General features: G+C 49.0%; 1 protein-coding gene across 1 annotated transcript in view; it reads right to left on the bottom strand.

The window, feature by feature from the left end:
* SLCO2A1 (solute carrier organic anion transporter family member 2A1) overlaps positions 1 to 27951 on the bottom strand; it is an 81025-nt gene that overhangs the window by 33463 nt on the left and 19611 nt on the right. Inside the window, exons 2-3 of the mRNA XM_046002980.1 lie at positions 11261 to 11398; positions 5168 to 5330 (exon numbers count right to left, since the gene is read on the bottom strand). Coding sequence (XP_045858936.1) covers positions 5168 to 5330; positions 11261 to 11398 — 301 coding nt within the window. The remainder of the gene's footprint in view (positions 1 to 5167; positions 5331 to 11260; positions 11399 to 27951) is intronic.

The raw sequence follows: 27951 nt of genomic DNA, 5'->3' as shown, positions 1-27951 counted from the left end.
AGAGGAAAGAATGGAGAAAATAGGGTTATGCAATATCAGGAACATTTTTGGCTGAGAGTTTTTCAGAACCAAAGGAAAACCTTAATTTCCAAAAGAAATAATAGCACACTGAACTTCTAAACAGGTAAGTAAAAATTAACCTATACTGAGAGACACCATATGGTAGACATGCACGACCACAAAGAAGAGAGACAATCTTAAAGTCAACGGGAGAGAAAAAATGGGATTCCCAGAAAGGATGATGTTGAGACTGATGGAGAAGTCCTAAGACCAGTAAGAGGAGCCAGAAGACAGAGGCATGGTACCTTCAAATCATTGAGAGGAAATAACTAGGAGTTTAAAACCCTGCTTGCAGCCAAACCATAATGCAAGGACAAGGATAAAACTGACATTTTCAGACACAGACTTAGAGATTTTCTCACTCATGGGCCCACCTGCAAATAATGCTAACGAATATATTTCAGGAGAAAGGAAATTAAATCAACAAGGGTAGGTGAAATGCCAGAAGAAATTGTGAGTAAATAAACCAGTAAACTTGTGGGTAAATACATGTAAGTGCTGACTTATTTATTATTAACAGTGACTATAATAATAATGGGTCCTAGGGGGCAGGTTAAAGACAGGCAGAACGGAAGTACGGGTCAACAAAACATGGAAGATGGAAGAGGACAGTGAGTAGCAAAACATCTCAGCACCCTTACTTTGTTCTGTTGGAGAATAAAGACATTCATCAGCTTTAGGGATTGTGAAGTCATAGGTCAGTGTTAAAATGTAAGGGCAAGGGTGAGGCATACTGTGTTCACGGACTGGCAGACTCCATAAACATGTCCAGTATCTCCAAATTGATCTATGAATTTAATACAATTCTAATAAAAATTCCAGAAGCATTTTTTTAGGTAGAGACAAGCTGATTATAAAGTTTATATGGGGAGGCAAATGAATAAGAATAGATAAAACAATTTTGAAAAAGAAGAAGAAAGTTGGAGGAATCATAGTACCCAATTTTAAGTCTCAACTACAAAGTTGCAGTAATCATGGCAGTGTGAGAATGGGAAAGAACAGACACAGAGACTAATGGAAAAGAAAAGAAAGTCTAGAAAAAGACCCACATGAGTATAACCAATTGATTTTTACTAATGATGAAAAATATTAAGTGGAGAAAAGGTAGTCTTTTTTTTTTTTTTTAGATTTGATTTATTTATTTGAGAGAGAGAGCACAAGCAGAGGGGACACCAGGCAGAGGGAGAGGGAGAAGCAGGCTCCTGCCTGAGCAGGGAGCCCAATGCAAGGCTTGATCCCAGGATCCTGGGATCATGACCTAAGCTGAAGGTGGATGCTTAACTGACGGAGACACCAAGGTACCCCAAAAGATAATCTTTTTGATGAATGATGCTAAAAAAATTTAACATCCATGCAATAAGAAGAAAAAGAATCTTATAGAAAATTAACTCAAGGGCGCCTGGGTGGCTCAGTGGGTTAAGCCACTGCCTTCAGCTCAGGTCATGATCTCAGGGTCCTGGGATTGAGCCCCGCATTGGGCTCTCTGCTCAGCAGGGAGCCTGCTTCCCTCTCTCTCTCTCTCTCTCTGTCTGCCTCTCTATCTACTTGTGATCTCTCTCTGTCAAATAAATAAAATAAAATCTTAAAAAAAAAAAGAAAATTAACTCAAATTAATCATAGATCTAAATGTAAGTGGGAAGCTATAAAACTTAAGGGAAAAAAACCATGCATAGGAGAAAATCTTCCTGACCTGGAACTAATCGAAGTGTTCTTAAATATGCACCAAAAGCATGATCTCTTAGAGAAAAAAGAATGATAAGTTGTATTTCATCAAAATGAAAAACTTTTGCTTTGCAAATGACAGTTTTAAAAGAATGTAAAAGATAAGCTAAGACCTGGGAGAAAATATTTGCAAATCTTCTACCCAATAAAGAATTTGTATCCAGAATTTATAAAGAACACTGACGTTGAGTAAGAAAACAGATAATCCCATTACAAAATGGACAGAAGGCTTGAACAGACACCTTCCCAAAGAGAACACATGCATGACAATAAACACACGGAAAGATATTCAACATCATTAACTTATATTTATAAAAGACACTCCCAGACACAAATACTCACAGCAGCTCTACTGGTACTTGGTACAAACTGGAAACAATTCAAAAGTCTTTCAATGGATGAAAAGGTAAACTGTGGTATATCCATACAACAGAATACTATTTGGCAATAAAAATGAATGAGCTACTGATACATGCACCAACTTCAGTGAATTTCAAAGGCCTTGGCCCAGGGAAGAATCCAGTATCAAGATGTTACCTGCCTGATGTTGCCATTTCTATGTCATTCTCAAAGCTACAAAACCGTAGCAATGGAAATGGGCTAGTGGTTGAGGTGAGTGTGACCATGCAGGAATAGCACGATGTGTTGGAGCGATGGAACTGTTCCGTATTCTGTATTCTGATTGTGGTGGCTACCCAAATCTATAAATGTGTTCAAATTTATAGAACAGTGTGTCACGCCCCAAAAAAGTCAATCTTACTCTCTAACAATTTTTAAATGTTTCAACGTAAGGATAACTAATAATGTATAACTTCCAAACCTGTAGAAGAAAAAAAGATAAGGCTAAATAAATAAGACAAAGGGGTGCCTGGGTGGCTCAGAGGGTTAAGCCTCTGCCTTTGGCTCAGGTGATGATCTCAGGGTCCTGGGATCGAGCCCCGCATCGGGCTCTCTGCTCAGCGGGGAACCTGCTTCCCCCTCTCTCTCTGCCTGCCTCTCTGCCTACTTGTGATCTCTCTCTCTGTCAAATAAATAAATAAAATCTTAAAAAAAAAAAGAAGACATAACACTAGAAGGAAGAAAAGCATACTGATATGCAGTGAGCTTAAGCATACCAACTGCTGGGGAGTGGCCACCTCCTGTAGGGGAGGAAGTGGGGAGCCAAGAGGGAGTTAATGTCTTCTTTCTTTTTTTTTTTAATTTTTAAAATTTTTTAAACTTAAATTCAATTTAGTTAACATACAGTGTATTATTATTTTCAACGGTAGAGTTTAATGTTTCATCAATTGCATATAATACCCCATGCTCATTACATCACATGCCCTCCTGAATACGCATCACCCAGTTACCCCACCCCCACCCATCTTGCCTCCAGCAACCTGCAGTTTGCTTCCTAGAGTTCAAAGTCCCTAAGGTTTGCCTCCTTCTCTGTTTTTATCTTATTTTATCTTCCCTTCTCTTCCCTTATGTTCACCTGTTTTGTTTCTTAAATTCCATATATGAGTGAAATCATATAGTATATATCTTTCTCTGACTGACTTGTTTTGCTCAGCATAATGCCCTTGTCTCAGTTCTTTTTTAACAAAGAGGTATCTGGCGGCCTAAGTGTCCACGGACAGCTACCGGGTACATAAGATGTGCTGTAGCCATACAATGGCATATTATTCGGCCACAAAGAAATGAAGTTCTTGATACATGTTACAATACGGATGAACTTTGAAAACATGATGCAAAATGGAATAAGCTAGATAAAAAAGGACACATATTTGTATCATTCCACTTACATGAAATATCTAGAATGGGCAAAGTCACAGAAAGCAGATTAGAAATAACCAGATGCTGGGGAGAGAGAGGAGTGGAGAGTTACTGCTTAATGGGTGCAGTATCTGTTTGGAATTGATGAAAAAAAATTGTTGCAAAGTGATAGTTGCAAAGTATTGTGAATGTAATTAATGCCACTGAATTTATACTTCCATTAGTTAAGATGGAAATTTGTGTGTGTGTGTGTTTTTAAAGATTTTATTTATTTCAGACACAGAGAGAGAGCACCAGTGGGGGGGAACGGGGAGAGGCAGAAGTGGACTCCTCACTGAGCAGGGAGCCCGACATGGGGCTTGATCCCAAGACTCTAGGATCATGACCTGAACCAAAGACAGATGCTTAAATGACTGAGCCATCCAGGTGTCCCAGTTTTTATACTTTGTACATACTTTACCACAATTAAAAAGTAACATGAGAGGGGCTCCTGGGTGGCTTAGTCGGTTAAGCCTCTGACTCTTAATCTCAGTTTAGGTCTTGATCTCAGGGTCATGAGTTCAAGCCCTATGGTGTGAAGCCTACTTGAAAACACACACACACACACACACACACACACACACACACACACACACACACACCCCAAAACCATAATACACCAAAACCGTGGGCTGTATACCTTAAATGGGTGAGCTGTATGGTGTGTGAATTATGTCTCAATAAAACTGTTAAAAGAAAAAAGTGGAAAGAAGAAAAGAGGCATCTGAAGGAAAACTGATAAAAATGATCAGTATGTTTAAGTGTTTGTTGTATTATTTTCTTTACTTGGCTATATTTTGATTTTTTCATATTAAAAAATAAAATATTTTTTCAAAGAAAAGGGAACTCTTACCAGGCAATTTCATGTTACTTAATTCTTTGTTTATTACTTAGGTAAAATCCTCATACATGTCTCCCTACCACAGGGCATATCACTAAGAATCAGAGACTGTGTTACAGAAGGGGCTACTTGTCCAAGAATCGGGAGACCTGGGTCTGTCTCTCCCTAACTGACTGGTGCCCTTGGAAAGTTACTGAACAACTTTGAGTGCCAAGTTCTCATCTTAGACCTTTTCTCTCCCTTTCACAGGTATCCAGGAGAATCAAATGAGATCACAGTTTAAGTGTATTGTAACCTAAAGAATGACGGACGAACGTACAAATGTCAGGAAGTATTAAACACATGATTGAACATGCAGAAAATCCACAGCTCTCATCGTGGGCAATGCTTTGACCCTCTGCCAAGCCCATCACAGGCACTGCTCGAAAGCATCCCCACTTGCGTGCACTGGATCATTCCTTGCAGGAAGCAGAGGGAAGTATGAGGAATGGTGGGGGAGGCAAGCCACCTGCTGTACGCTGTGACCTCAGCAAGTCAGGGCTGCTCCAAAGCTCTGCATAATTCTGTACGTTTCACTTTGAGGTGTGCTTTGGGGAGAAGCAAAACAATAAAAGCCAAGGACTCTTTCTGGTGGGAGAGGACAGCATGGCCCTAGAGTGGTACCCACTACCCCAGAAGCATCCCCGCCAACTTTGGTGAGATGCCCACTCCTTCCTCATTCCCTTGAAGCAGGGGTTGGGGGTCACTCACCAACGCTGGCCACAGTGTACTGGTAGGGCTCTGAGAGGAAGTGTGGGAGGGTGAGGACGAAGGCACCCGAAGCTAGGAGGAGACCCCCAATGCCGATCAGCCGTGGACGGTGCACCCGGCTGCCAAAGTAGCTGACGAAGATGATGAGGATGGCGTTGCTGATCTGCAGAGAGAGCAGAGGGGCCGAGTGAGGCCTGAGCCTTCGTGCCTAGTCACACAGAGAAGACTTGATTGTACCTGGCCCAGGAAAAACAGGGATGGGAGAGGCCACCTTGTGTCAGCCTCACCCAGAGAGCCCCACAGTGGGCCTGGGATATGCTGATTCAGCTCTCCCCTATTGTCAGAATCCCTTCCCAGCCTCAGCCTCTTGGACCAGACAAAGGAAAGTACCTAGGGACCATGAAAACCTCATAGCCTAAATTTCAACCGTCTTAGGCCCAAACCTCTAGGGGCAAAGTCCCAGGAAGCTTCCAGTTCCAGCTGGCTCCTAGGAACAGTACACACTGACTAAATGCCCTAGGGACACTGGCTGAGTAGTCAGAAAGCCACCAAGCAACATGTACTATCTCATTTCCTCATGCAACAACTCTCTTTTGTGACAACAGTGGGACTCAGAATAGTGGGTAACTTGCCCAGGCTATGAGGTTAGGGACTGTCCGAGTTTAAAGCAGCCAGTTTTAACTGGACTGGTCTACTGCCTCTTGGAGAAGCGGGTCTCTGCCCCACAGCTCTGCTACTGACCTGGCCCTGGGCCTCCTTGGGCTTACTTCCACTCCTGTCAGTGAGGGAGGAGGACTAAGCCACCCCAAGCTCCTTCCCAGCTCTAAACATCAGTAACTCCACATTCTTGGTGCTCCCTGGAATGTGTGGTCTCCCAGCCCCACCTGAGCCAGGGAAGGGAAGTGAAGGCTCGGCTTAAGGAGCAAAGTCTTAAATGATAAAACAGGGTGTTGGCAGGTCTTCTGACTACAGCTCCGTCCAAAGAGAGGATCCTCTGGCCCAGAACGTAAGCTCCTCTGGACTGGAGGAGCCCTGAATGTCGGTACCCACAGCCCTGCCCCATTCACACCACGGTCTCCTTCTGGCTGGAAAAGCAGGTGCCCCGTCTCAGGAAATAGGAGCCAGAGTCTTGGTATGTGGCTCTTACCAAGATCACCAACTGGCCACATCTCAGTTTTCTTACTTGACCTCTCAGAATGTGATTCAGAGAGCCATTGCTGCCTGAAACATTTCCTTCACTGAGTTTCCCAGACACCACCTTCTCCTAGTTTTCTTCCCCTGGCGGTTCCTTCTCCCTTTCCTTGGCTGGTTCCTCCTCGCCTCCCTGAACTCTCAGCTCTCCCAGCTCAGGCCCTGAACCTCTGCTCTTGTCTGGGTGAGCTCATCTGGTCCCATGGCTTTCCATGTTCTGTGTGTGCTCCTAATTCTCACAGGCTTAGCACACCCAAACCTCATGCCTCCTCACCTACCTGAAAACCTGGGCCCCCACCTCAGTCCTCTTCATCTCCGAAAATGGCACCAGCCTCCTACCAACGGCTCAACAAGACACCCGAGCGTCATCGCTGACCGCTCTTTCATCACGCACATGCCGCCGTCAGCTAGCCCACTGACCTTCAGTGACCACCTGGAAGCTGCTTCTCTCCACCTCTCCCACTACCTCCTGGTCTGAGCCATTGCCGTCTCCTCCCTGAACTTCTCACAGCGGCCTCCTCCCCGGGCCCCTGCCTCCACTCTTGCCTCTGTGCAGCCTGTTCTCCACCCAGCAGCCAGAGTGGTCCTGCTGACACATCAGGCCACGTTCCCTCTGTTCAAACCCCAAACAGTAAAGGCAAAATCTGCCCCAGAGCCTCCACAGCCCTACGGAGCTCCCTCCCCCGTGAAGGCTCTGATCTGTTCTCCTCCATCCCTCCCCTTCACTCCGCCCCGGCTGCTCTCTGCCTCCAGCTGCTCTCCCAGCTGCACACATGCGCCCTCCTCAGGGCCTTTGTACTTGCTGCCCCTTTCTCTTGCTTGTCCACAGGGCTCCCTGGACGTCTAACCTACTTTAGACCTATGCTCAGAAACTTCTCGTGAAGGGCTTCTCTGAAAAATGAGGGGGGTGGCGGTGGACGAAATGGGTGAAGGTCCTCAAAAGGTACAAAATGCCAGTTATAAAAGAAGTAAGTACTGGGATGTGACGTCCAGCATGGTGACAACAATTAATAACATTGTCCTCTTTATTTGAAAGTGGCCAAGAGAGTAGATCTAAAACAATCTCATCAGAAGAAAAAAAAAATAGTTGTAACTACGTGAGGTGCTGAATGTTAACTAGACTCATTGTGGCGATCATTTTGCAATATATACAAAGGTCCAATCGTTATGTCGTATACCTGAAACTAATATCATATTGAATGTCAATTATATCTCAATGAAAAGGAGATAAGTATAACTTATCTTTATAATAATTAAATATCACTTATAATTTAAGTTATATTTAAATATTTTATAATTTAAGTTCTATTTAAATATTTTTATAATTTAAATAGTTATTTGAAATATAGCCACCATTGCCCTCTGTGACTTTATTTTTTTTTTATTATTTTATTTATTTGACAGAGAGAAATCACATCTAGGCAGAGAGGCAGGCAGAGAGAGAGGAGGAAGCAGGCTCCCTGCGGAGCAGAGAGCCGGATGTGGGGCTCGATCCCAGGACTCTGAGCCGAAGGCAGAGGCTTTAACCCACTGAGCCACCCAGGCGCCCCTGTGACTTTATTTTTCTTCATGGCACTTGTCGTTATCTGATCTACCAAGTTTTATTTATTTCTATAAACAAATGTTACATTTATCAGTAGAATGATATATGAGCAGAGAGTTCTGTCTGTTCATTCCTGCCTCCCCAGGCCTAGAGCAGTGTTTAACATACAGTTGGTGCTTATGAAATATTTGTTGAATAAGTGAATGAATGAACAAAAGATAGGCTTTTTCAAGAGGAAACAATTGCCCAGAAGCCCCCTCCTTTGTCTCCAAGAGTAAGATGGTTTATAAAACACACAGAAAGGGGGTGTGAAGGTGTGTGTGGGGAGGGGAGTAACCCAGCCTGATCCAGGGGGTTGCTCCAGCCCCTGGCCAGATATCATTCTAGGAGATTCTGAAATGCACTCCTGGAAGCAAAGCATTATTCTTAAGCTTCTTAGATTTTATCTCCCCATGTTCTTATTTCTCTATCATTTTTAAAAAATATTTTATTTATTTATTTGACAGAGAGAGAGGTCACAAGTAGTCAGAGGCAGGCAGAGAGAGAGGGAGAAACAGGCTCCTCACTGAGCAGAGAGCCCGATGCGGGGCTCGATCCCAGGACCCTGAGATCATGACCTGAGCCGAAGGCAGAGGCTTAAACCACGGAGCCACCCAGGCGCCCCATCTCTATCATGTTTTTTAAGACGTGATTGTGTCGGACAATATCAGCTAAGCTAGCCGAAGCTGACTTTAAAAGGTCTGGGTGAGGGATGGCAGAGTGCCCCCAAAACGGGGAGGAAGACCTGGAGTGCCCAAGCCCCACCCATCTGGACTGGCCCTTCCAGCACTCCCAGGGCATGTGCTCGTTTCTCAGCCGGAAGTAGGACTTCCACGGCTCTTATGGCTGATGCTGGCTTAAGTCCTTGGTCCCCAAACTTTTCTTCAGCAGTGGTTTCCCTTTGCAAAAACAGTTTTAACATAACATAACATAACATAACATAACATAACATAACATAACGTAACATAACGTAACATAACGTAACATAAACATAACAAACATACATTATGCTATATGGCACAATGTAATATGATATGATATGACACAATATAATATATAATTTTATAGATATACATGAAGCTGTTCTAGCTGAGGAGAGGAGGGTCTCTAGAGTCCATGCCTCAGCCTCTCAGTCCCTCTACAACCCAAGCTCCATTGTAACATATTCCTGCCCATCAGTGTCCCCAATCCAGAGGGCTCCAGGCAAACTGGTGGGAGGCATTAAGGATGGGACCTCAAGGGCTCCCTCTGATTTTGTCTGCTCTGGTCTGGCCTTTAGCAGTGGGCAGGAGAAGCGGTTGCTTCACTGGGCAAGATGCCTGTGTCTTCTCCTATCAGCCAAGCTCCTCATCCTGCTGCTGGCCCTTTGTACCCAGCCCTCCTCTCCCCTTCACTCACCCATCAGCCTAGAAAGCTCTGAGACTGGGCAGCAGCCTGATTCTACTATGATACTGATTAGTAGTGTGCTTAGAACACCAAGTTGAGAAGAGTCAGAACCTGGACTCAGCTGGAAAGATGACTGCGGTCGATTAGTGATACCTGCCAGGGATAGGACTGCAGTGACCCAAATGTCAGAGATTCTGTCTTCCTTCCCTCCAGGAGTGAGGACGATGTATGCCAGGGGCATTATTAAAGTAATAGGCCAGCCCAAGGACGTGCAGTCTGTGGAGGGGTGCCAGGTCCCTGTGCTGTGATCCGTGTTGTGCGGGAGCTGGCCGAGTGGCAGGAGCACAGCCCATGTGGAGAAGTACACGCTCACCGGCATCACAAGGAAGCCAAGACACAAATGCACAGACAGAGACACACGTGTATACACACACACACACACACACACACACACACACACACAGACAGGAAGCAGTGGCTCTGGGAGGGAGCTCAGAGGAGAGGGCCCGAGGCCAGCAGGAGTGACTGATGGGCCACGGGGCTGCAACTGGGCAAGTACCTGCATGTCCCAGGTGCGGAGACAACCCATGTTGGTGGGTGCGTGCAGAGATTCTGGCCATGTGTTTGCAGGAGAGGATTTGGGGCAGAGCAGGGCTGTGGACAAGGGAGTGAGGAGGACTGGTAGAAGCAGTGGGTTGGGGTTCAGAGGGGGACCTTAGCATGGTGGCCATCAGCCAGACCTGGGCTCGGACGCTGGCTGCCTTTTATGTGTGGCTGTGGCCAGCCTCGATGGGGCACTCAGGCTTTAGCTGTAAGCTTCCTCATCTAGAACCACGGCTAGGCAGAGATGCCCCCACTCCTAGGACCGCGAGGGGGATCTGGCCCAGGGTAGGGGCTCCTGAGGGCACTGCTGTGTAGGCCACTGAGAATGAAGGAGTAAAGGGCAAAGGAGTGTTTCCAGCTGGGAGCAGGATTGGGGATGGGGAAATAGAAAGGGAGCAGCTCGAAGGCACCCCCCACCTTTTTTTTATGGCTCTGTCTTAGAAGCTGGCCTGGTGGAGGCCAGGCTTTTAAATGACTACATCAACCTGAATTTCACTAAGGGAAGATGGAATTCTGCTCTGGGAGGGAGAGGCCATGTCTCCATCCCAAAAGAGTGGGCCTTGTGGAAAGAGAAGAGAGAAGCCAGGCAAGGGAGACCCATCGCTTCACGTGGAACGACCAGCGTTGCAGCCACAACAGAGGGGGCTCTCCTCTGCCTCTTCCTCCCTGGTTTCCAGTGACTCCCAGCTGACCCTGCCCTTTGACCTCTCACTCCCCATCTCTGGGGCCACCCCATCTTCCTCTAACTCTGATATGCGGTCACTGAGGGGCAGTGTGAAATCCCCGCTGCCGGGATGGGACGTCACAGAGAGCTGACCTCATTTGGAAGTCAAGGCCATTGCAGGACTCTGGCTCCTGTGATCCTCCTAAGACAGGAGCTACGGGGCCCGGGGCTGCTTCTCCACCCGCACGCCTAAGACTCATCTACCCCTGGACCACGGATGAGCAGAGGCCACATAACCTTGTGCGTGGTCACAGAACTCAATGAGAGAGACGCAGCGTTGGGAGGCAGACGGCCCACCACAGCCAGGGCAAGCCACAGCACACGCTCTGCCCCAGGGCCTGCACCTGTCAGGTGGGGCGAGGAAAGACTCGCTCACACGGCTGCAGTGACTGGGCCCCAGAGCCCGGTGCTGCCAGAGTCTCTTTGCTCAGTTCCCAGTGCAGGGAAACGTCAGCTGCCACCACACCGGCCCCATCCAGCCATCCCTATTCCCCATGTGTGCCTCCCAGCTCCCCGTTCCCCTGCCCCTCCCAGAGCCCCCAGCTGGACTGTGGATCGGGGTGGGGGTGCACAAGTGGGGTCTGAGGGACCAGAACCTCCTGCTTACCTCATTCAAGCTGGAAATGAGCCCCGAGGAGGAACTGGAGAGCCCGAAGCGCTTCTCGATGGTGGTGAGGCAGCTCTTGAAGTAGGCGCTGTAGAGAAGCTGGCAGAGCTGCAGGAGGCCGTGGCAGAGCACGAACACCTGGGGGAGGACACATGGGCTGCTGAGGCCTCCCGATAGCCGGCCCCGGCCGCGACCTTGGCCTTCACTGTGGGGCCTCGGAGCAGGGAGGCCAGCAGTCTGGCCTGTTTCCTCACCTGTTACGTGGGAACGCTCCGGTCATGGGATGGTCCTGAGGGTGAAACAGTATCCGGGTTACACCCATGATTTACACCCCACCCCAAGGACTGGCTCAGTGCCGGCCACCATTCCCGTCATTCCTGCCATTCACATCCGGTCAGCATAAATGGACCTGCAGGACCACGGTGCTGGAGAAGCACCCCCGAGGCAGGGGCCTGACTCACCAGCCACATCCAGAGCACTTAGCACTGGGGAGTGCCCTCACTGCTCCACCGAGCCCAGCGGGCACTGATTTGCCTTCCCTCCAGTGTCTTGGGACGCCTGGGGGCGACTCTCCAGCCAGTGCAGCTCACTCCCAGGGGCACAACAAGCCCTGGGTCCCATTGCTTCACTCCTCTTGACCTGTCCTCCACTCCCCTCTCCAGCATCAGCACCCATTCTCTGAGGCTCACCTCTAATTCACCGTGATGGTGCAAACCACCTGGTTTGAATGGCTACCCCCCCCCAGTCCACCTCTCATCTGGGGTGTCTGTGATTGTGCTTGTTTCTCTTGCATGGATGATAGGGGTCCCGGGAAGGCCCCAGGCCATTGTCCCTGCATCCCACCCCACCCCATAAGCCTGTCCCTGTGGGTCTGAGTGAATGTGAATCTGAGTGTTGCGTTGGCGGGACAGATACACAGCTGTGAGGGTGGACAGCAGTTTGTAGCATCTGGAGTTGGCTCCAGGCTGAGCTCTGGGATTTTCTGGGTTCTTGGCGGTGTGCTGGGCCAAAGCAAGCTCAGAGCCAGGAGCCCCACATCCCTGAGCTCCCCTGTGAGGTGCCCCTTTCTGGAGACTGCACTTTTCCTTCAGGGAAGGGTGGGGTGTCCTTACGTTTCATGGCCTGCCAAAGTTCTTCTCTTAATTGAAGGCCTGGCATCTTGGGACAGCTATTGGGGCTCCACCTTCATTTCCGTTTCCTCGCACAGCTGAGCCCACCCCGTGTACAGGGGCCTCTCTCCAGGCTGTGGGATCAGAGCTGACTTTCCCTCTCCTACCTGCCAGGGCAGAGCCTTTGTGAGGCCAGCCTGGGGCTTCTGACAGGGCCCAGCACTGGCTGCCTGCCCATGCATCAGGCTCACAGTTTCCAAATCCAAGGAGGCCGTTACACCCACAAAACCACACGTCTCTCCCGACTGCCTCCTGCCTGAGCCCGCGGCCACCTAGCTCCCCACCAGGGACAAAAGGAAGCCTGCTCATCTGCAGGGAGAGGGAGCACTCCCTCCCTGCATCCCTACGGAGCCTTTGCTGTTTCCCCTCATATACTGGCATTCTTGAGATTTTATGATGAAGGTGTTTTTGAAAGCTAGTCCCTTGTCTTTTACAAACGGGGAAACTGAAGTCCAGAGAGGGGGATCCCAAGTGCCTGCCCAGCATCCTGCATACAGTCGGCCCTCTGGGCTTAGAGGCCAGGCACTGGAAATGCCTGAGGTGGACCAGTCTGGGGCTGCCTCTCACTCCACCGAGCTCCCTTAGCCAGTGCCCGCCCTCTTGGGCCCCAGATTTCCCTGTGAGGTAACTGGGCTAAATTGGTGGCTCTTAACTCAGTTTTGATCCATAATCACCTGGTGGGAGGTGGTGGTGTCTTTGAAATCTAGAAGTCAGGCCCAGCCCCAGGCCTCCTGAATCAAAATTGAGGGAAGCCCCCTGATTTCTCCCCGGCGCCTCTCCTACTGGCCCTGTCCTGTGCAAGCAGGTCCTGCCTCATCCCCAACCCACCTCTCTCCCTGGATTACTGCAGCCATCTCTCATTGGCATCCTGTCTGCCCCCTTAAAACCCTTCATCCCACCACCCCAGAGACAGCTTTCTCAAACTCAAATGCAAGCAGGCTGTCCCTCAATTAACATTGCTCACTGCCCCCTGCCCCCATTCCCTATAAGATAAAAACCCACGCCTTTGGTACGGTATTGAAGATGCTACAGATCCTAGACCTTGCCTGTCTCCGGCTCCATGCCTTGCTGTGGCTAACTGTGTTTTATGAAGACTGGCTATACCTGTATTTCCTGTCCTACATGCATCTCTTCCAGTGTGACAACGACATTCCTTCCTCAAGAGGTGGGGTCTCTGTTCCCTCGCCTTCAATCAGGGCTGATCTTAGCTGCCTGCTTCTAATGAAGAGAGTGAAGCAGAAGTGAGGCTGTGTGACCTCTGAAGCTAAGTCCTGATAGAGGATCCATCTGGCTCCTTCTCTCTTGGGACCCTTAGAAGCCAGACATCTCATCGTAAGGAAGCCCAGTCTCCCCTACTCGTGGGGCGGTCACATGTCGCTGTTCCCGCCAACTCCAGCTAAAGTTTCCGTCTGCAACCAGCATCTGCTGCCAGAGGAGTTACTGAAAGAGTCTCTAGAGGATTCCAGCCCCAGCCTTCATGCCAAGTGGAGCAGAAATGAGGTATCCCACCAAGCTTATGTAGATGACAGATGTGTGAACAAACAATGCTGTCATTGTTTGAAGCACTAAGTTTTGGGTCACTGTGTAATGCAGCACTAGATGCTTGCGACACCTGCTGCCACACACCTTGCCCTTCAAACTTCATCAAGGTCATATGCCTCAAGTTCCCCACAGCACACATTCATTGTCTGTGTCTTTGCTCGCTATCTGGGCACGATTATCTTCCCCTTCTTGGTCTGGATAATTACGTCTTCTTGGCTCGTTTTGCCCAGCATGGGGCTCAGTCATGAGTCTAGCTCAACGTCGGTTCTAAAAACCCCAGTACCCCATTGCTGCAGAGGCCTCTTGCTGGCGTGGCTCATGGTTGGCATTAGAAGGAGCATCTGGCAGGAGTGAGGACTGTCATAACGGCCTGGGAAAGAGTACAAGGTCAGACCAAAGGATGGCCGTGGGGATGCAGGGAGAGAGCTGCAGAGGTTGAACTGACAAGGCTCTCACCGATTCAAGGTAGAAGAAAAGGGGCAGAGTTTCCAGCCTCAGGGCCAGGAATGGGGCAAGGCCATGTGTGGAGACAGGGGCCCCAGGTGGAGGGGTGTATGCGGAGAGGGAAGGCAGTGAGTTCAGTTTTGGAACACCTGAGTTTCTGAGCATGAAACTCAGAAAAGACCAGTCTCCCTCTAACCACATTAGTAATGAATTAATAGGAGTGACTAACCTCTACCAAATTCCCCAGCAGCCTCATGAGAAGAAGGTGAGGACAGTAGGAGAAAAAATCTGTCTCAGGTCTTTTCTGAAAGGTGTGCCTTAGGTCTTTCCAGAAAACGCAGAAATCCCCCATTTTCTACCCCCTGATATGAGGTGGGAGACCCACCTAGAGCCAGCCAGCACCTGTCCACGTCCTATGCCCCTCACAGATCCATCACCAGCTTCTGGCCACTGCAGCCCTGTCGGTCTGGGTGCCTTCTGGGTGTCTTAGCAGAAAGGCCGGTGTACATGCGGGCCCTTCATTCCAGTGGCTTCAGCAGATGGAGGGGAATGAGAAGATGTATGGCCACCGGGGAGAAGATGCCAGCAAGGGGAAGAAGTAGATGGAAGGTTGTTGCAGAGCATTCTGGCCAGGGCCACTCAAGGTCACAGCCATCTGACCCCACTTACTGAGCTGATGCCGACTGGACCCTGGGACCATCATCCAAGCTGCTTGACCTTACTAAGAACCCATTCCATGGTCAGCATGAGATGGAGAAGCAAACTGTCAACACTTGCAGGAGAAATAGAACATGGGGTTAAGAGTCTCTGGGGACGCACTGGTGGGAGGAGCGTTGCACAGAGGAGGGATACTCAGTAACTGGAGACTTCTTCCACTCCCCTCACTTGCCAAGTAACCGAGCCTCTCTGTTGCTGCCTGAGAACTCTAGAGCCAAATTTCCCACAGGGTGCCACGCAGAACACCCCTCGCTCGAGATGCTTGAAGTTGAAAGTATTCTCAGGAGAAAAAAGTTTGGAGAATTTTGCTTACGATCATCCTGCCTCATGAATATTTACAATTCATATTAGCATATTAAAGACTTTGAGAAAGTCAAGAACTGCTTAACTGCTTTATCCAAATTTCTCCATAGGTCTCCAACCATGGAGACCCCCTCGCCCAACATACACTTCTAAAAAATAGACTTAACAGATAGTAGCACCTTGCAAAATATACTTTGAGGGAGATCCCATGTCACTTTTAGAAAGCAGCTTACTGGTAGAATCAGCCCTGTGAATTCTTCAGAAAACGAAAATAAAATAAAGATGTGTTACACGCCCTATTACCTTTCATAAAAGAGCGCACCATGATTTCCTATCCCCTCACTCTACTTTTTTTTCTTTTTCGTGGCACTTCTTGCTTCCTAAAATTATATCATTCTCACTTACTGGCATGTCCCCCCACCAGACAGAGACTGCAGGAAAGAAAGATGATGAATGGTTTTTAGGGTGCTACTTCCCCATTGCCTGGAACAGTGCCTGGTCCGCTGCTGGGGCTCTGTTGTCAAGTGAATGAATGTGTCTTTAAACACACTAACTCATGAGTCCTTACTCCAGAAATTCATCTGTCAGAGTAGCCATTCAGGAAGCTGCAGGTTCGTTGTAATGGTCTGTCCTCAGTCATATATGAACCCCCCTTCAGAGCTGCTTTAGGTCAGTCCTCAGGCTGTAAAGGTCACAAGGCACAAAGAAGCACGTGTCCCCTCTGCTGCCCCATTCGTTTACTGGGCTCAATGCTAAATCACTGTCGGGTGTTTCTAAACTCGAACTAAAAAGTTCAACAATGGCACTTATGTCTGAAGGAGCTTTCTGGGGTGGTAGAAATATTTAATGTTTTGATTGTGGCCGTATTTATGCAGGTATTTACATTGTCAAAGCTCATCAATCATTTAAAATCTGAGCTCTTATTAGATGTACACTATATTTCAATAGAGTTGATTTAAGGAAAAATTGATTTTTAAATAGATTTGCAACCATGAAAGCATTCAAAATAATGTTCTGAGGCTTTGAAGGGAATTCCATAATTTTGTTTTTTCTTTTTTTTTTAGAGGGGCAGGGAGGGGCACAGAGAGAGAGAGAGAATCTTAACCAGGTTCCACACCCAGTGAAGAGCCCAGTGTGAGGCTCAAATCGAGGACACTGTGATCACGACCTGAGCTGAAATCAAGAGTTGGACGCTTAACCAGCAGAGTCATCCAGGCATCCCATTTCATTTTTTAATATTATGAGCAGTGTCATTGGAATACGTGTATTTATTCAAGGAGCCCACTTTGAAGGAGGAGAACCCATGTACAGGGCGAACTCTGCGTGGGTGCCAGTATAAACAGCTAGGTTTGGGGGGAGGAGTTCATTCTCTGATCTGAAGAAGAGGCTGCAGGAGAGGCGACCATAGGCAGAGACGATCCAACAGCTAGCATGTCTTTAGACACATCTTGTAGAAGGAAGCTCGAGGAGAAGGCTAACGTGAGGGACTGTTCCCACAAGGTGTGGTGTGTGGGAAGCTCTAAGACCCAAATCTTCACACCCACAGCTCCGTTCCTCCCACAGCACGAACAAATGTGAAGAGGATGCCTGGAGAGGAGACTGGGGTGGTCATGCAGATCTTTCTTCTAATGAAGAGAAATCTTTTTGCTACCTGTGTCCAAGAGCTACCAAAGGCTGATGAGCAGCTGTGATGGCGAGTGGAGGTTCAGACCGGGGTCCTGGTCAAGCTTCCGGATGTAAGGAATACAGCCATAAAGGGTGAACCATAAGGACACTATAAGGACAAGGAGGGAAAACTTCGCAGCTCAGGATGCATGAGAAACAGTCAAAGGGCAGCCAAGATGAGGTGTCCTTGACTCTACCTGTTCATCACCCTCTTTTTCAACCTAAGCGTTAGGACAACAATCTGAGGCATCCACTCGTGATTACAGAGACCCTGGGCAGAAGTTCTGAAATGCAAACCCCATGAAGTTGCTACCCATTTGATCACTGACTCTGCTGTGAACCACTTCTGATTTTGTCCACACATATCCTGGGGAAGGCAAAACTCCAAAAAATTCACCGAGCCTGAGGTCCACTAGGATGTGATGTCTCTGAGATAATTTGGTATATGAGGGAGCCTAGGAGTGGGAAGAAAACCCTTCGGGGGGGTGGGAGGACTGACCAAGACATAGGCTGTGACTGCCCAGTGTGCTTCATTCTACCAGAGGCTGCTGCCAGCAATCCCAACAGAGCTATTCTTCAGAAAGAAGGAAGGAGGGAAGGAGGCGGGGAAGGAGGGCAGGAGGGAAAGAGGGGAAGGAGGGAGAAAGGGAGAAGAAAGAGAAAAGACGAGTGCAGTAAGACCTTATTCTCACTTTCCCCAGCAATTTGGGGAGAGTTCAGGGGTGTGCTGAAGGCCGCTCTCCAGCTCTCTGAGGGAGGGAGGAAGCAGACCCCACAGTGCTGCTTGCTTTCATCCCTCCAGCCTCTGGGAGTCAAAATCTGGCTGCAGTGTCCCTTCTGTTGCCCTTGTCCCTAGGCCAGAGCTGAGCCCACCGCAGACAGGCTCACATATCTGGTGGGAAGCACCAGACCTGCATGGCCATGCTGACAACCCCAGGGGGTCTGAGCGACAGCTGGCCTTTGGAAACTCTTGTCCACAGTCAACCGGAATCCCTCCTATGTAATCACAAATCCACTTCCATCTCTTTTCTCTTTTTCGTCTTTCCCCCTTATTCTGAATCAATGTATCACATATGTTTAAAAAAAAAATCAAGTAACACCGAAGAGTTTAGAATGCCAAGGTCCTGGCCTGCACTCCGCCCTAGCCCACCACCCGTGCTGCAGGTCGGGGACAGCCACCTCTGGGGTCAGCTTTTCTGTGCATTGCATCCATGCATATCAAAATAATACGCTTGTTCTGCAGTTTCCCGATTTGTCACTGTAGACTGCCCGCCATTAGAGGAGAGGATTCAACTCCCTAGCTCTTGCCTCTCCCATCCTTCCCACTGCTCCTCCTAACTCGTAATTGTTCTCTGCATTTGTGTGTTAATATGGGACCATTTCACTCTGAGTCAAGCCAGCTGCGAGCCCGAAGGAGCAGGGCTTCCCTGCTCGGCACACCCCCATCCTAGCTGATGGTTCCTCAGCTCATGGAGAACGTTGTCTGTGTTTTCCACGGATCAAAGGATGCTCTATATTTCCCTCTCGGGGTTCAGCCCCACTTCTCATTTCTGTCTCTGCAACACCACCTCGTTCTAAGTCTGTTGCTCTCTAGGGCTGTGCCCAATCCAAGGGCTCCCCACACTGTAGGCCCCATGCATGCACCTGGGAACGGTCCTTCCTTGGTCCACTGACATTCCCAACCATCTCCATATTGCTGAAATTATTGCAACTGTTCATCTACTCATAATCTCTTTCCCTCTTCCCTCTTTTTTCTGTTACTGGCTTTCACCATTCTTTCATTCTTTATTCTCATTATAAGGAGAATGATGGAATTGAGGGAAGACAAACATGTGCCCAATCTGCCATCTTGAATCATAAACTCAATGTCTTTCTTGATGCTAATCTAGCAAACAAATTGATAATTCTGTGCCCACTTTTCCAATGGGGAAAAAAGCAGTATACACTTGTCAGTGGACTAAACAGTCAAAGCAAAACGTGTACCCCTGTCTTTCTCTACAACTCTCCCCCACACCTCCCTGTTACATTCATGCATTCTGCTACCTCATTTATTTGACCACAGTCTTCCAGAGTGGTTGGAGTGCCTCCAACAGAAGGCACATGGCCAGAGAGTGGTGCTGGCTCTGGGTGTCTGCCCAGCTCCACTGGTATTTGTGTCTTTCAGTGTAGATCTCTACCCTCATAGCCCATTGTCAGTCCTGGCTGGCAGTTCACCACATGGGTAGGACCTAGGAGGTGAGGCTCTGGGCAAAAGAGGCCATAGTGCAAATGGGGATGAAGAAGGCAACTCAGAAAGGGTAACTCCTGGCTGTTGCCCAGTGACCTCAGAGACAAGTAGGCCTCTCACATGAGACTAAAAGGGGAGGCAGGTCTCTGGGAGGGCTCCTCTGAGGCCCACCTGAGAGGCTCCTCAGAGCTGGATGGGAGACAGGTATCCTTTTCCCTGTCTGCCAAAAGAAAAAGAAGGGAGCCAAGCAAGGACTCAGATGTGAAAAGCCTCCTTCACCAGTTGGCCTATTTACCCCTCCTCTACCGTTTGCAGGGTGTGACTTTGGATCCACACCATGGCCCCGTGGCCCCAAAGGGAAATGTCTCTTTCAAGAAGTGATTCAGGAAATCAAATATTTTCCCATGCAGGAAGACTGTCTGAACAAGATAAAGTTCAGAGATTCAAAATAGCCAGTCTTGGGTCAAAGTTGATGGTATTCATAGTGGCGATAATAAAAGGTATCTTTAGTGTTATTATGAACTAGAAAAATGCCTTTGATATGACAGGGTCCTGGGAGCCCTTGGAAGTCTAAAAATCGGGATAACCTAAAAAGAAAAACATGATTTCCACTACTGCTTCCTTGTTCCTTAAGAGGGAAGTAGCCAGGCTGGAGAGTTGCAACTGGGAACCAAGGGGAGGCCGGTCAAGCCAGTCCCCTGATGGGTCTCTCCAGCGCCCCCTTGGCAGCCTCTACTGTCCACACAATGGCCTTACTGTATAGCAGGGTTCTCCTCAGATGACTGAGAAAGTCCCCTCTCCGAGGCCTGTAAGAGCTGCTTCAGGGAGGATGGAGGCTCAGTGGAAGCCAGGAGGCCACAGAAAATCACAGCTAGAACGGAGGAGCATCACACCCAACTGGGCTCCCTCCCACTTTCATATTGCCCAGGGGGTCCTGGCCAAGGCACCTCTTGGAGCCGGGTCCCCACCAAATTGAATTAGGCGAGATCTTTTGGTCATTTTTTAGTTTAGTCTACTCAGCTTAGATAAAAATCTCACCTGAAGGCCTCTATGTAAGATTGAAATTAGGATGGACAGTGAAAGTCCCAACCTGCATAATTCCTTTAGTTTTTGTTATTATTTTGTGTTTTTGTGTTTAATATTATTATGAGCTAGAAAAGGCCTTTGATAAGCCAGAGTCCTGGGAGTCCTTGCAGGTATATAGACCAGAACCATCTGTAAAAACATACAGCTGCCATTGGGGTGTCCTTGTCTGAGGGGACGCTGGGCACAGAAAAAGGAGGTACAAGAACTCTCTAGCTCCTAATACCGGTGATCCTCGAATACTTTGGGCTGTGGTTGTTTTGTTTAGGTTTTCTCCTGTCTGACACTTGGCTCCAGGGAGGGAGAAGGCAGATGGCTGGGCTGATTTGGTATCATTTGTGAGGGAAGATAAAATGAAGAACAGAGAGTGAGAGATGGCCTGGGATGATGGGAACCTGAAGCCTGGGCTTTAGAAATCCTGGATTAAAAAGAAAATTCTGGTAGAGATGAAACACGAGCACATGAGACTAAATGAGTTTATCAGATTAGCTAGGAACATGGTGCTCAAGGGTTCTCAGAAAAACCAAAACTTTGAAACAAACCTATCATTGACATTTATGTGAATACGTGTCCAAATTCTTCTGCAGAAATTCCTGAAATTATTTACTTGTTTTTTTTTAAGTCAGAAAAGCTTTCCTTCATGGAGTACAAGTGTCATTTGCGTTTTCCAGAATCTGGCACAAGAGCAATTTGTTAGAGTGAAACAATCACCGTTAGGGAAATTGCTTTGAATTCACGTATGACAGGAAAAGAACATTCAAACTGTATTAATATGGAGACTTCAACCTATTTTCTATTCTTCCTATACTTTGTAGTAAAAAGACAGGTTGTTACTATTTTCCCCTCACTTCCCTGAAGGAGGGGAAGCTCGTTTTTCAGGAGGAGAGAAAGCAGGGGCTGGAGACATGGTATCCAAAGAGCTCAGAACCCTGAAGCTGATCCCCAGGAAGCTGGTCGGGAGGAAGGCTGGCTTGCGGCTCTGGGGAAGCACCAAGGGGCTATTTTCTTCACATCACCTTGTCTGTTTACTTATTTTGTCTTCCCCCTGCATCTGGCTATCCGGCACGTAATAAATGTCCAGTCAATATTTGCTGTGTCCTGCTCATCCCCATACTACCCTGAGAGGCAAGCAGGATTCCTTTCTTTATGGATGAGGAAACAGAGCTTCAGGGAAGCTTACAGTTGTCTCATGTCACACACCTGGCAAGTGGTAGCAGCCAGCCGATGCCAAATCAGGCTGTCGTCCTGCTCCACCGAGCTGCCCAATCTTATGAGAGGATTTGGGGGGAAGAAGTCATCCCTAAAATTGTTTTTATCGAGATTGGTTATCGGGGCACCTGGGTGTCTCAGTCAGTTGGGCGTCCAGCTACAGGTTTCAGCTCAGGTCATGACCTCAGGGTTGTGAGACGAAGCCCCGCGTGGGGCTCTCTGAGTAGGGAGTCTGACTGGGATTCTCTTCCTCTGCCCCTCCCCCACACGTGTGTGCGTGCTCCCTCTCTCTCTAATAAATAAATCTTAAAAAAAAAAGGTTGCTGGCTCTGTAATTGCCAATCCAGTGGCCTCCAGAGGTGGCTTACCTAAGTTCCGCAGTGTTCGACACACTTGTTCCCCTCACCTTTGTGATGTCACCCGCCATCTCAGTGCTCTTTGCTCTGTCTGACTGTCTCTTCTTTCTTAGAAGCCCTTTTCTGGCTTCCCAGAAAATGAGGGTGGTATCTGGGCTCTGTCCTCAGCCCCTTTGGCCGTCTCCCTATACAGGCTGGCACTGGGCACCCCACTCACCCCCTGCAGGGCCACCCTGGAGGCCCACTGACACCCCCTGGCGCAGCTGGAGGGCAGACCCCCCTCCTCTAGCCCGGACCATGCAGTGAACTGCATTCCACACATTGCAGCTTTGACGCCCGCCAGTATCGGAGATTTGTGACCCAAACCATTATCTTCCCCTGGGTCGTCTCCACTTCTCATTTCAGTTCTTGCCCTGGGACGTCAGCCTCCAAACCAAGACTCAAATCCACACCAAGCTCTCCAGCCCTCTACTCCAGTCACTGTCAGATCCCACCTGGCCACTGTGACAGGTTCCCGCCCTTTTCCTCAGCCTACTCCCTCCTCCTTGCAGTCTGCTCTTGGGCCAGTAGTCATCTTTTCAGAAACTTGAAGTATAACATTCACACAAAAAAGGCATAAGTCACAGAGAACAGCCTGACAAAATTTCACAAGCTGAGGCCACGTAAGGGACCAGTACCCAGATCAAAAAGCAAAAAGGGCCTTGTTTCCCAGAAGCCCTTCGTGCCCTTCTCTGCCATGCCCCACCTCCCGGGGAACAGCTCTCCTGACTTCCAGCAGCACAGGTCAGGCTGCCTGTTCCGTGCTTCGCGGAAATACTATGGATCACATACTACGTCAGCAGATCTTCTGAAAATGGAGATCAGAGCCTGTCCTGACCCTGTCAAAAAGCCTCCAACAGAGTCCCACCAGCTCAGATTAAAAACAAGCCAAGTGCCCCAGCCTCCAGGGCCCTCCCTGTCCCAGCCCCCAGGCACCTTCTGCTCTTGTCATGTGACCCACCACCTGGGCCTCCTCTCAGGTACCGAGCTATCTCTGTTCAGCCTGGGGTAGAAAGTGGAAACTGAGCGGAAAATTTATAGCCCCTGTGAGATGATGTGTTGCCTCAGAGCCTTTGAGGGTGGAGGTCATTCACCCTCCCCGGGGGCTCTTTACTCCCGTCCCCTCCCTGATCTTTCTGGTGGTGGAGAATGTCCCTCCTGTTACACACTCCCCATTGTTCATTGGGGCAGTGAGCCCTGGCTGCAATCACAACCACCTGCCGTATTTGGGGCCCTGAGGCAATCCTGGTGCCTCACATGTACCTGTCACCGGGCAGGAGGGCAGAGGGAGGAAACAGTCGCAGAAGCAGGGCTGCTACTTGATGAGAGGAGGCTATGGCTTGGCCCATGCTTCATAACCAATAAATCAATGGGAAGGATTACATTTCGGCAAATGGCACCACTGGTTCCTGAGGTCCCTGTAAGCCATAAGCCAGTGGATGTGAAGTGATTAAAAGGTACTGTAAATTCCTTGTACAATGGGTTGTTTTTTCCTTCCTATTGTATTCCAAAAAGTTCTGGAGCCTGGTAAGTTGCTTAGCAAGCCCTTGTAACTTTCACTCTCCTCAGAGTTTCACCCTGGACCAGCTCCCTATCAGAGCTCCCACGCATCTCCATTTGTAGAAATGAAAGCTCAGACCCTTTTTGGCTCTTGGCCCCACCAGATGCAGCAGCAGAGGAGAGACTGGAGCCTCACCCCTGCAGGGTGAGGAGGGGAGCAAGTGAGCATCTGGGAGTGGCCTGGCCCACTGGATGAGGAGCCTGAGAAGGTTCAGTAGAAACAGGTGGGTACCCTGGCAGGATAAGGAAAGAGCCCTTGCCCAGGGAAGCCCCTGCCAGGGACGGCCCATTCCCACCTACTCTCCACTGAGTAAACCATCCCCAGCCTCCCCCGGTAAACCATAGCGTGCTCAGCCCATCAAAGACACAGGGAGGACTGAGAATAAAGCATCCAGAGCCTGTAAGAGAGTCAAACACAGCTTGAGAGGAGGCTGAGCTGCTGCCCAGCCTGAGAGGCCAAGGCACAGACATGTGTGTGTGGCTGCCCATGGGTGCAGACCCAGACACTTCGCTGGGCGCCGCTCCTGGTACATCAGCACTCTCTGTCCTGCCTCTCTAGTGTCAGGGTGCCCCCAGAGGCTCCAGCACAGACACAATGGGGCACGCAGGCACACACATGCACCAGATGGGCACACTCAGCCCGCCACGCCCATCACGTGCACGCACACAGGTGGGGACTCCCCTGCAACAGGCTTGTCAGTGGCAGAGACATGCTTTCCCACATGGGAACGTGTCACACCGTTCCGATTGTCTTGGCATTCCCCTGCATGCTCAGGGACCCAGGATTCACAGCCCCAGGCTGTTCTCCCAGAGGCCCACACCCTTCCAAGATCCTGTCACTCTGGAAGAGAGGCAGCCCCCTAAAACCTTGGCCCCAGGTGGAGCAGGCCCTTGGTAGCCAAGACATTCAAAGGAAAACCCAACCTGCAACAGAGTGAAGTGATTGCTCCCACGTAGGGAAACCACATTTCTGTAGTTATTCCCTCCCTCTGTTCTCCTGGTGGCAGGTGGAAGGATGGCAGGAGGAAAGGGCTTTGTCCCACACTCGAATTTCTCTACCCCCTCTGATACTTCAAGGGAATAAAATGTCTTCCCAAAATGCTAAGCTATGATCATGATTCCAGAATCTGCCACCCGACCTCCTGTAGATCACAAGAGGGGCGTGCTCCCTGGTAGTCTCCTTTCCCCACACTGACCCATGAGAGTCAAAATATTAAAGATATGGACCCAAAGGGTTATACCACCTACAGTTCAGTCCCCTAACACTCTTTGTTATGATCCTCATGACTGATCTCATGTGTCTCTACACCCAACTCCCTCTGCCTCTGAAACTCACAGCAAAGTACTCGGGACACTCTCTACCACCTACGCTGGGCTCAGCCTCCTTGCTGGGGATGACGGGTTTAACTCTATCCTTGGATTAGATTAGGGTCAAAGCCCTGACTCCTGGTACCCGTGAATGTAACATTATTTGGAAATGGGCTCTCTGCAGATGTAAGCAAGTTAAGGTGAGGTCATACTGGAATCGGGCGGGCCCCCCGCCAACGACTGATGTCCTTATGAGAAGAAATTTGGATACCGAGACACACAAGACAATGGAGGCAGAGAATGACTGATGTGTCTACAAGCCAAGGAATACTAAGGACTTCTGCCAGTCACTAGAAGCTGTGACCCCCTTGGTCTTCATCTCCTCATTCAGTGACAGAATCCTGTCCCTCTGGTCCAGCTATCCTCAGCTGACCCTCGCAGAAACCTGTTTCACCTCCGCTGGGCCAGGTGGGTGCACCACCTCTCCTCCAGCTCCAGGGGGGTGCTCTCACTGACTTTCCAGGTGACTGAGGAAGCAGGTTGCTTTATTTTTCAATTGTTAAGTCCCTCCAAGTTCACCCAGCTATTTCCTTAATTCCTCTATTAGTCACTTATTGTCCACTGTGGGCAAACACAGTAATAGCCAAGGTCTCCTGTGCTGGGCACCCATTTCCTGCCTCACCCTTGTTCCCATCCTTGATCTGTCTTGCCTTTAGGCTCCTCTCCCCAACACTGGGTGTCTCTTTACTCATTCTCAGGTTCCTCTGCCTTCTATCCACAGCTGGAGGTCCCTGAGAATGTTCCCCAAATATGCAGAAATCTGTTGCATGTGAGCCAATAGTTATAGGAAGCCCATACAAAATGGGGGTGTGGTGTGCTCCTTCTTTCCTCCAGCTGAAACTCTTTTCCTTTCTACCTTTCAGAGCTGTTGCACAGAATGCCCTGTCTTCCTGGCTGATGACAAATCCTCACCAGGATCAGTCCATCTTCAAGCATCCTGCCACAGGCCAGAGAACAGATTCTACTCACCATTTTTTTCTAGAACTATAGAGGATACAGCTCCAGATTGACTTGCTCTTCCAGACTATTCTTTTTCCTGACTCACTGCAAACCTGTGCCTGCCAGCATGCACACCTGTAGGAGGCCTCCTTCCTTTGCATGGCTGGCTCTGGGAGGCACTTGTGTCTATTGCTTAAACACACCTCTCAGCATGTGGGTTCTGCCTCCTGCTCATGCTGCTCTCTGCCTAGAACTCTCTCACGCACCCTGCCCTCCCTTGACTCCTTGTCGGTCTAGCTCTGATTTCCCTGTCAAGCTCTGTTTGCGCATCACTTTAATGCCATCACCCGTGTGATTTCAGGGCAGTCGTGGTTATATTGGGAGGGGCGGTCAACTCCTAAAGATCTCACTTAGTTCAAAACACACACAAGTCAAGACTTACCCTTCACTGCATGTGGGCTCTCCCTATGATGACTGAAACAGCGCCTCCCTCTGGCAAAGGTGCAGACAGAGTTTATGATTCCTTCGGACTGCCAGCTCCCATAGATTTGATTGGGGCTGTGAGTGTGTGCGTGTGTGAGTGTCTAGTTGGAGGGGACATTATTTGCTCATTTTGCCCAGGAGGAACATAAAAAATAATGTGATAAGCAGATATGTATTGAATACCATCATGGGCCAAACATATTCCGTAGGAAACCAAGGGCCAAGCAGGGCCAGACCCCTCCTGGGGCTCCCATTTGTTAAGAAGATGAGGGATATGTACACAATAGTAGTATCTGCTTGTAAGAGGATATGGAAGGTGCTGGAGTGGCCATACACGTAATGGTGCCAGAGGCGCTCTGAATTTGAGACCGTGAGGGAGAGGTCCCTGGAGAAAATGAGGTCAGAGCTGGGTTTTGAGGATGAGGAGAATGTCAGAATGTAGAGAGGAACAAAGCGGTCATCCTTGCCCAGAAGACAAGATGAGGAGTGGAAAAATGCAAGCATGACAGGATTAGGGGTCAGGAAATAATATGGTTAGCCTGAGAAAGTTCTGGTTAGGTGAGAAGAGAAGAGCAAGTTAGGAAACAGGATGGTGCTTAAGGAGAGCCATAGAATTTTCTCTCTCTTGGGCCATCACTGAATACTTGCGGGCAGTGATGATGCTTGTCAACCAGTTCTAGAAAGGTTTAACCAGTAACAAAGGGAGGAAGAGAGGAGAGAGAAGGAAGAGGAGAGGCAGGTAGGCTCATGCAAGGTCTTGGAAGAGGTAGAAGAAGCCTCCCGTCCGGGGGTGGCTGTGGACCAGTGGATGCCAGCATGAGAGATGAGCTCCAGGGGAGGCCGTGACTGGATGATGAAGTGGAGGTGGGGTGGGGGGCGGTGAGCAGCCAAGGAAAGGGAAGGAAGGAACTCAAAATACAATGGAATCAGGGTGAGTGGTGACAACTATTCAACCTCACACCCAAGGAGAAAGGAAAAGATCCTTTGGACCATATGGAATTCAAGGACTAACCTCTAAAATAAAATGGAAACTTAGTAGCTACATGTAGGGTTTTGAAATAAATCCCCCCCTTGGGCTTTATGCAATGTTGACACTATATTCCTTGAGCAAGACTACAGCTATGGGAAGATGTCGTGTCCCATTATCTCTTCCACCTTTTGCTCATATTCCCCAAGGCCAGAAGAGCTCTATGCCTTGTTAGAATCCACAGAACTATAAGTTACCATCTTGACATGCAGAGTCTGCCTGAAATGGAGCCCCGAGGAACACCGCCAAACAGAATTTCACTTGCTAGATTTGCAGGAGAACCAGGAGGCCGCATGGCTGTCTGGGACACAGAAGTCTAACTTGAAAGATGAAGGATCTGGAGCAGAATGGTTGCTAATAACATACGTGATTCGGTCCAAGTTGAGTCTTTTGTCTAGTCTCCAGGGGCGGGCAGCTCTACCACCAAAGTCTGCACCAGGATGCAGGTGGTCCTCCATCCCCAACAGCACAAGGCCCAGGCCATCTAGTCTAGGTCTACTCTCTCCATTCCTTCAACGCATTTCTAGACTTTTGCAGACAGATGGCTACTCCTGTGACCT

Source organism: Meles meles, chromosome 4 (assembly GCF_922984935.1).
Source record: "Meles meles chromosome 4, mMelMel3.1 paternal haplotype, whole genome shotgun sequence".
NCBI classification, from domain to species: Eukaryota; Metazoa; Chordata; class Mammalia; order Carnivora; family Mustelidae; genus Meles; species Meles meles.
The sequence above is the reverse complement of the archived record's forward strand: the minus strand, read 5'-3'. Positions and strand labels throughout refer to the sequence as shown.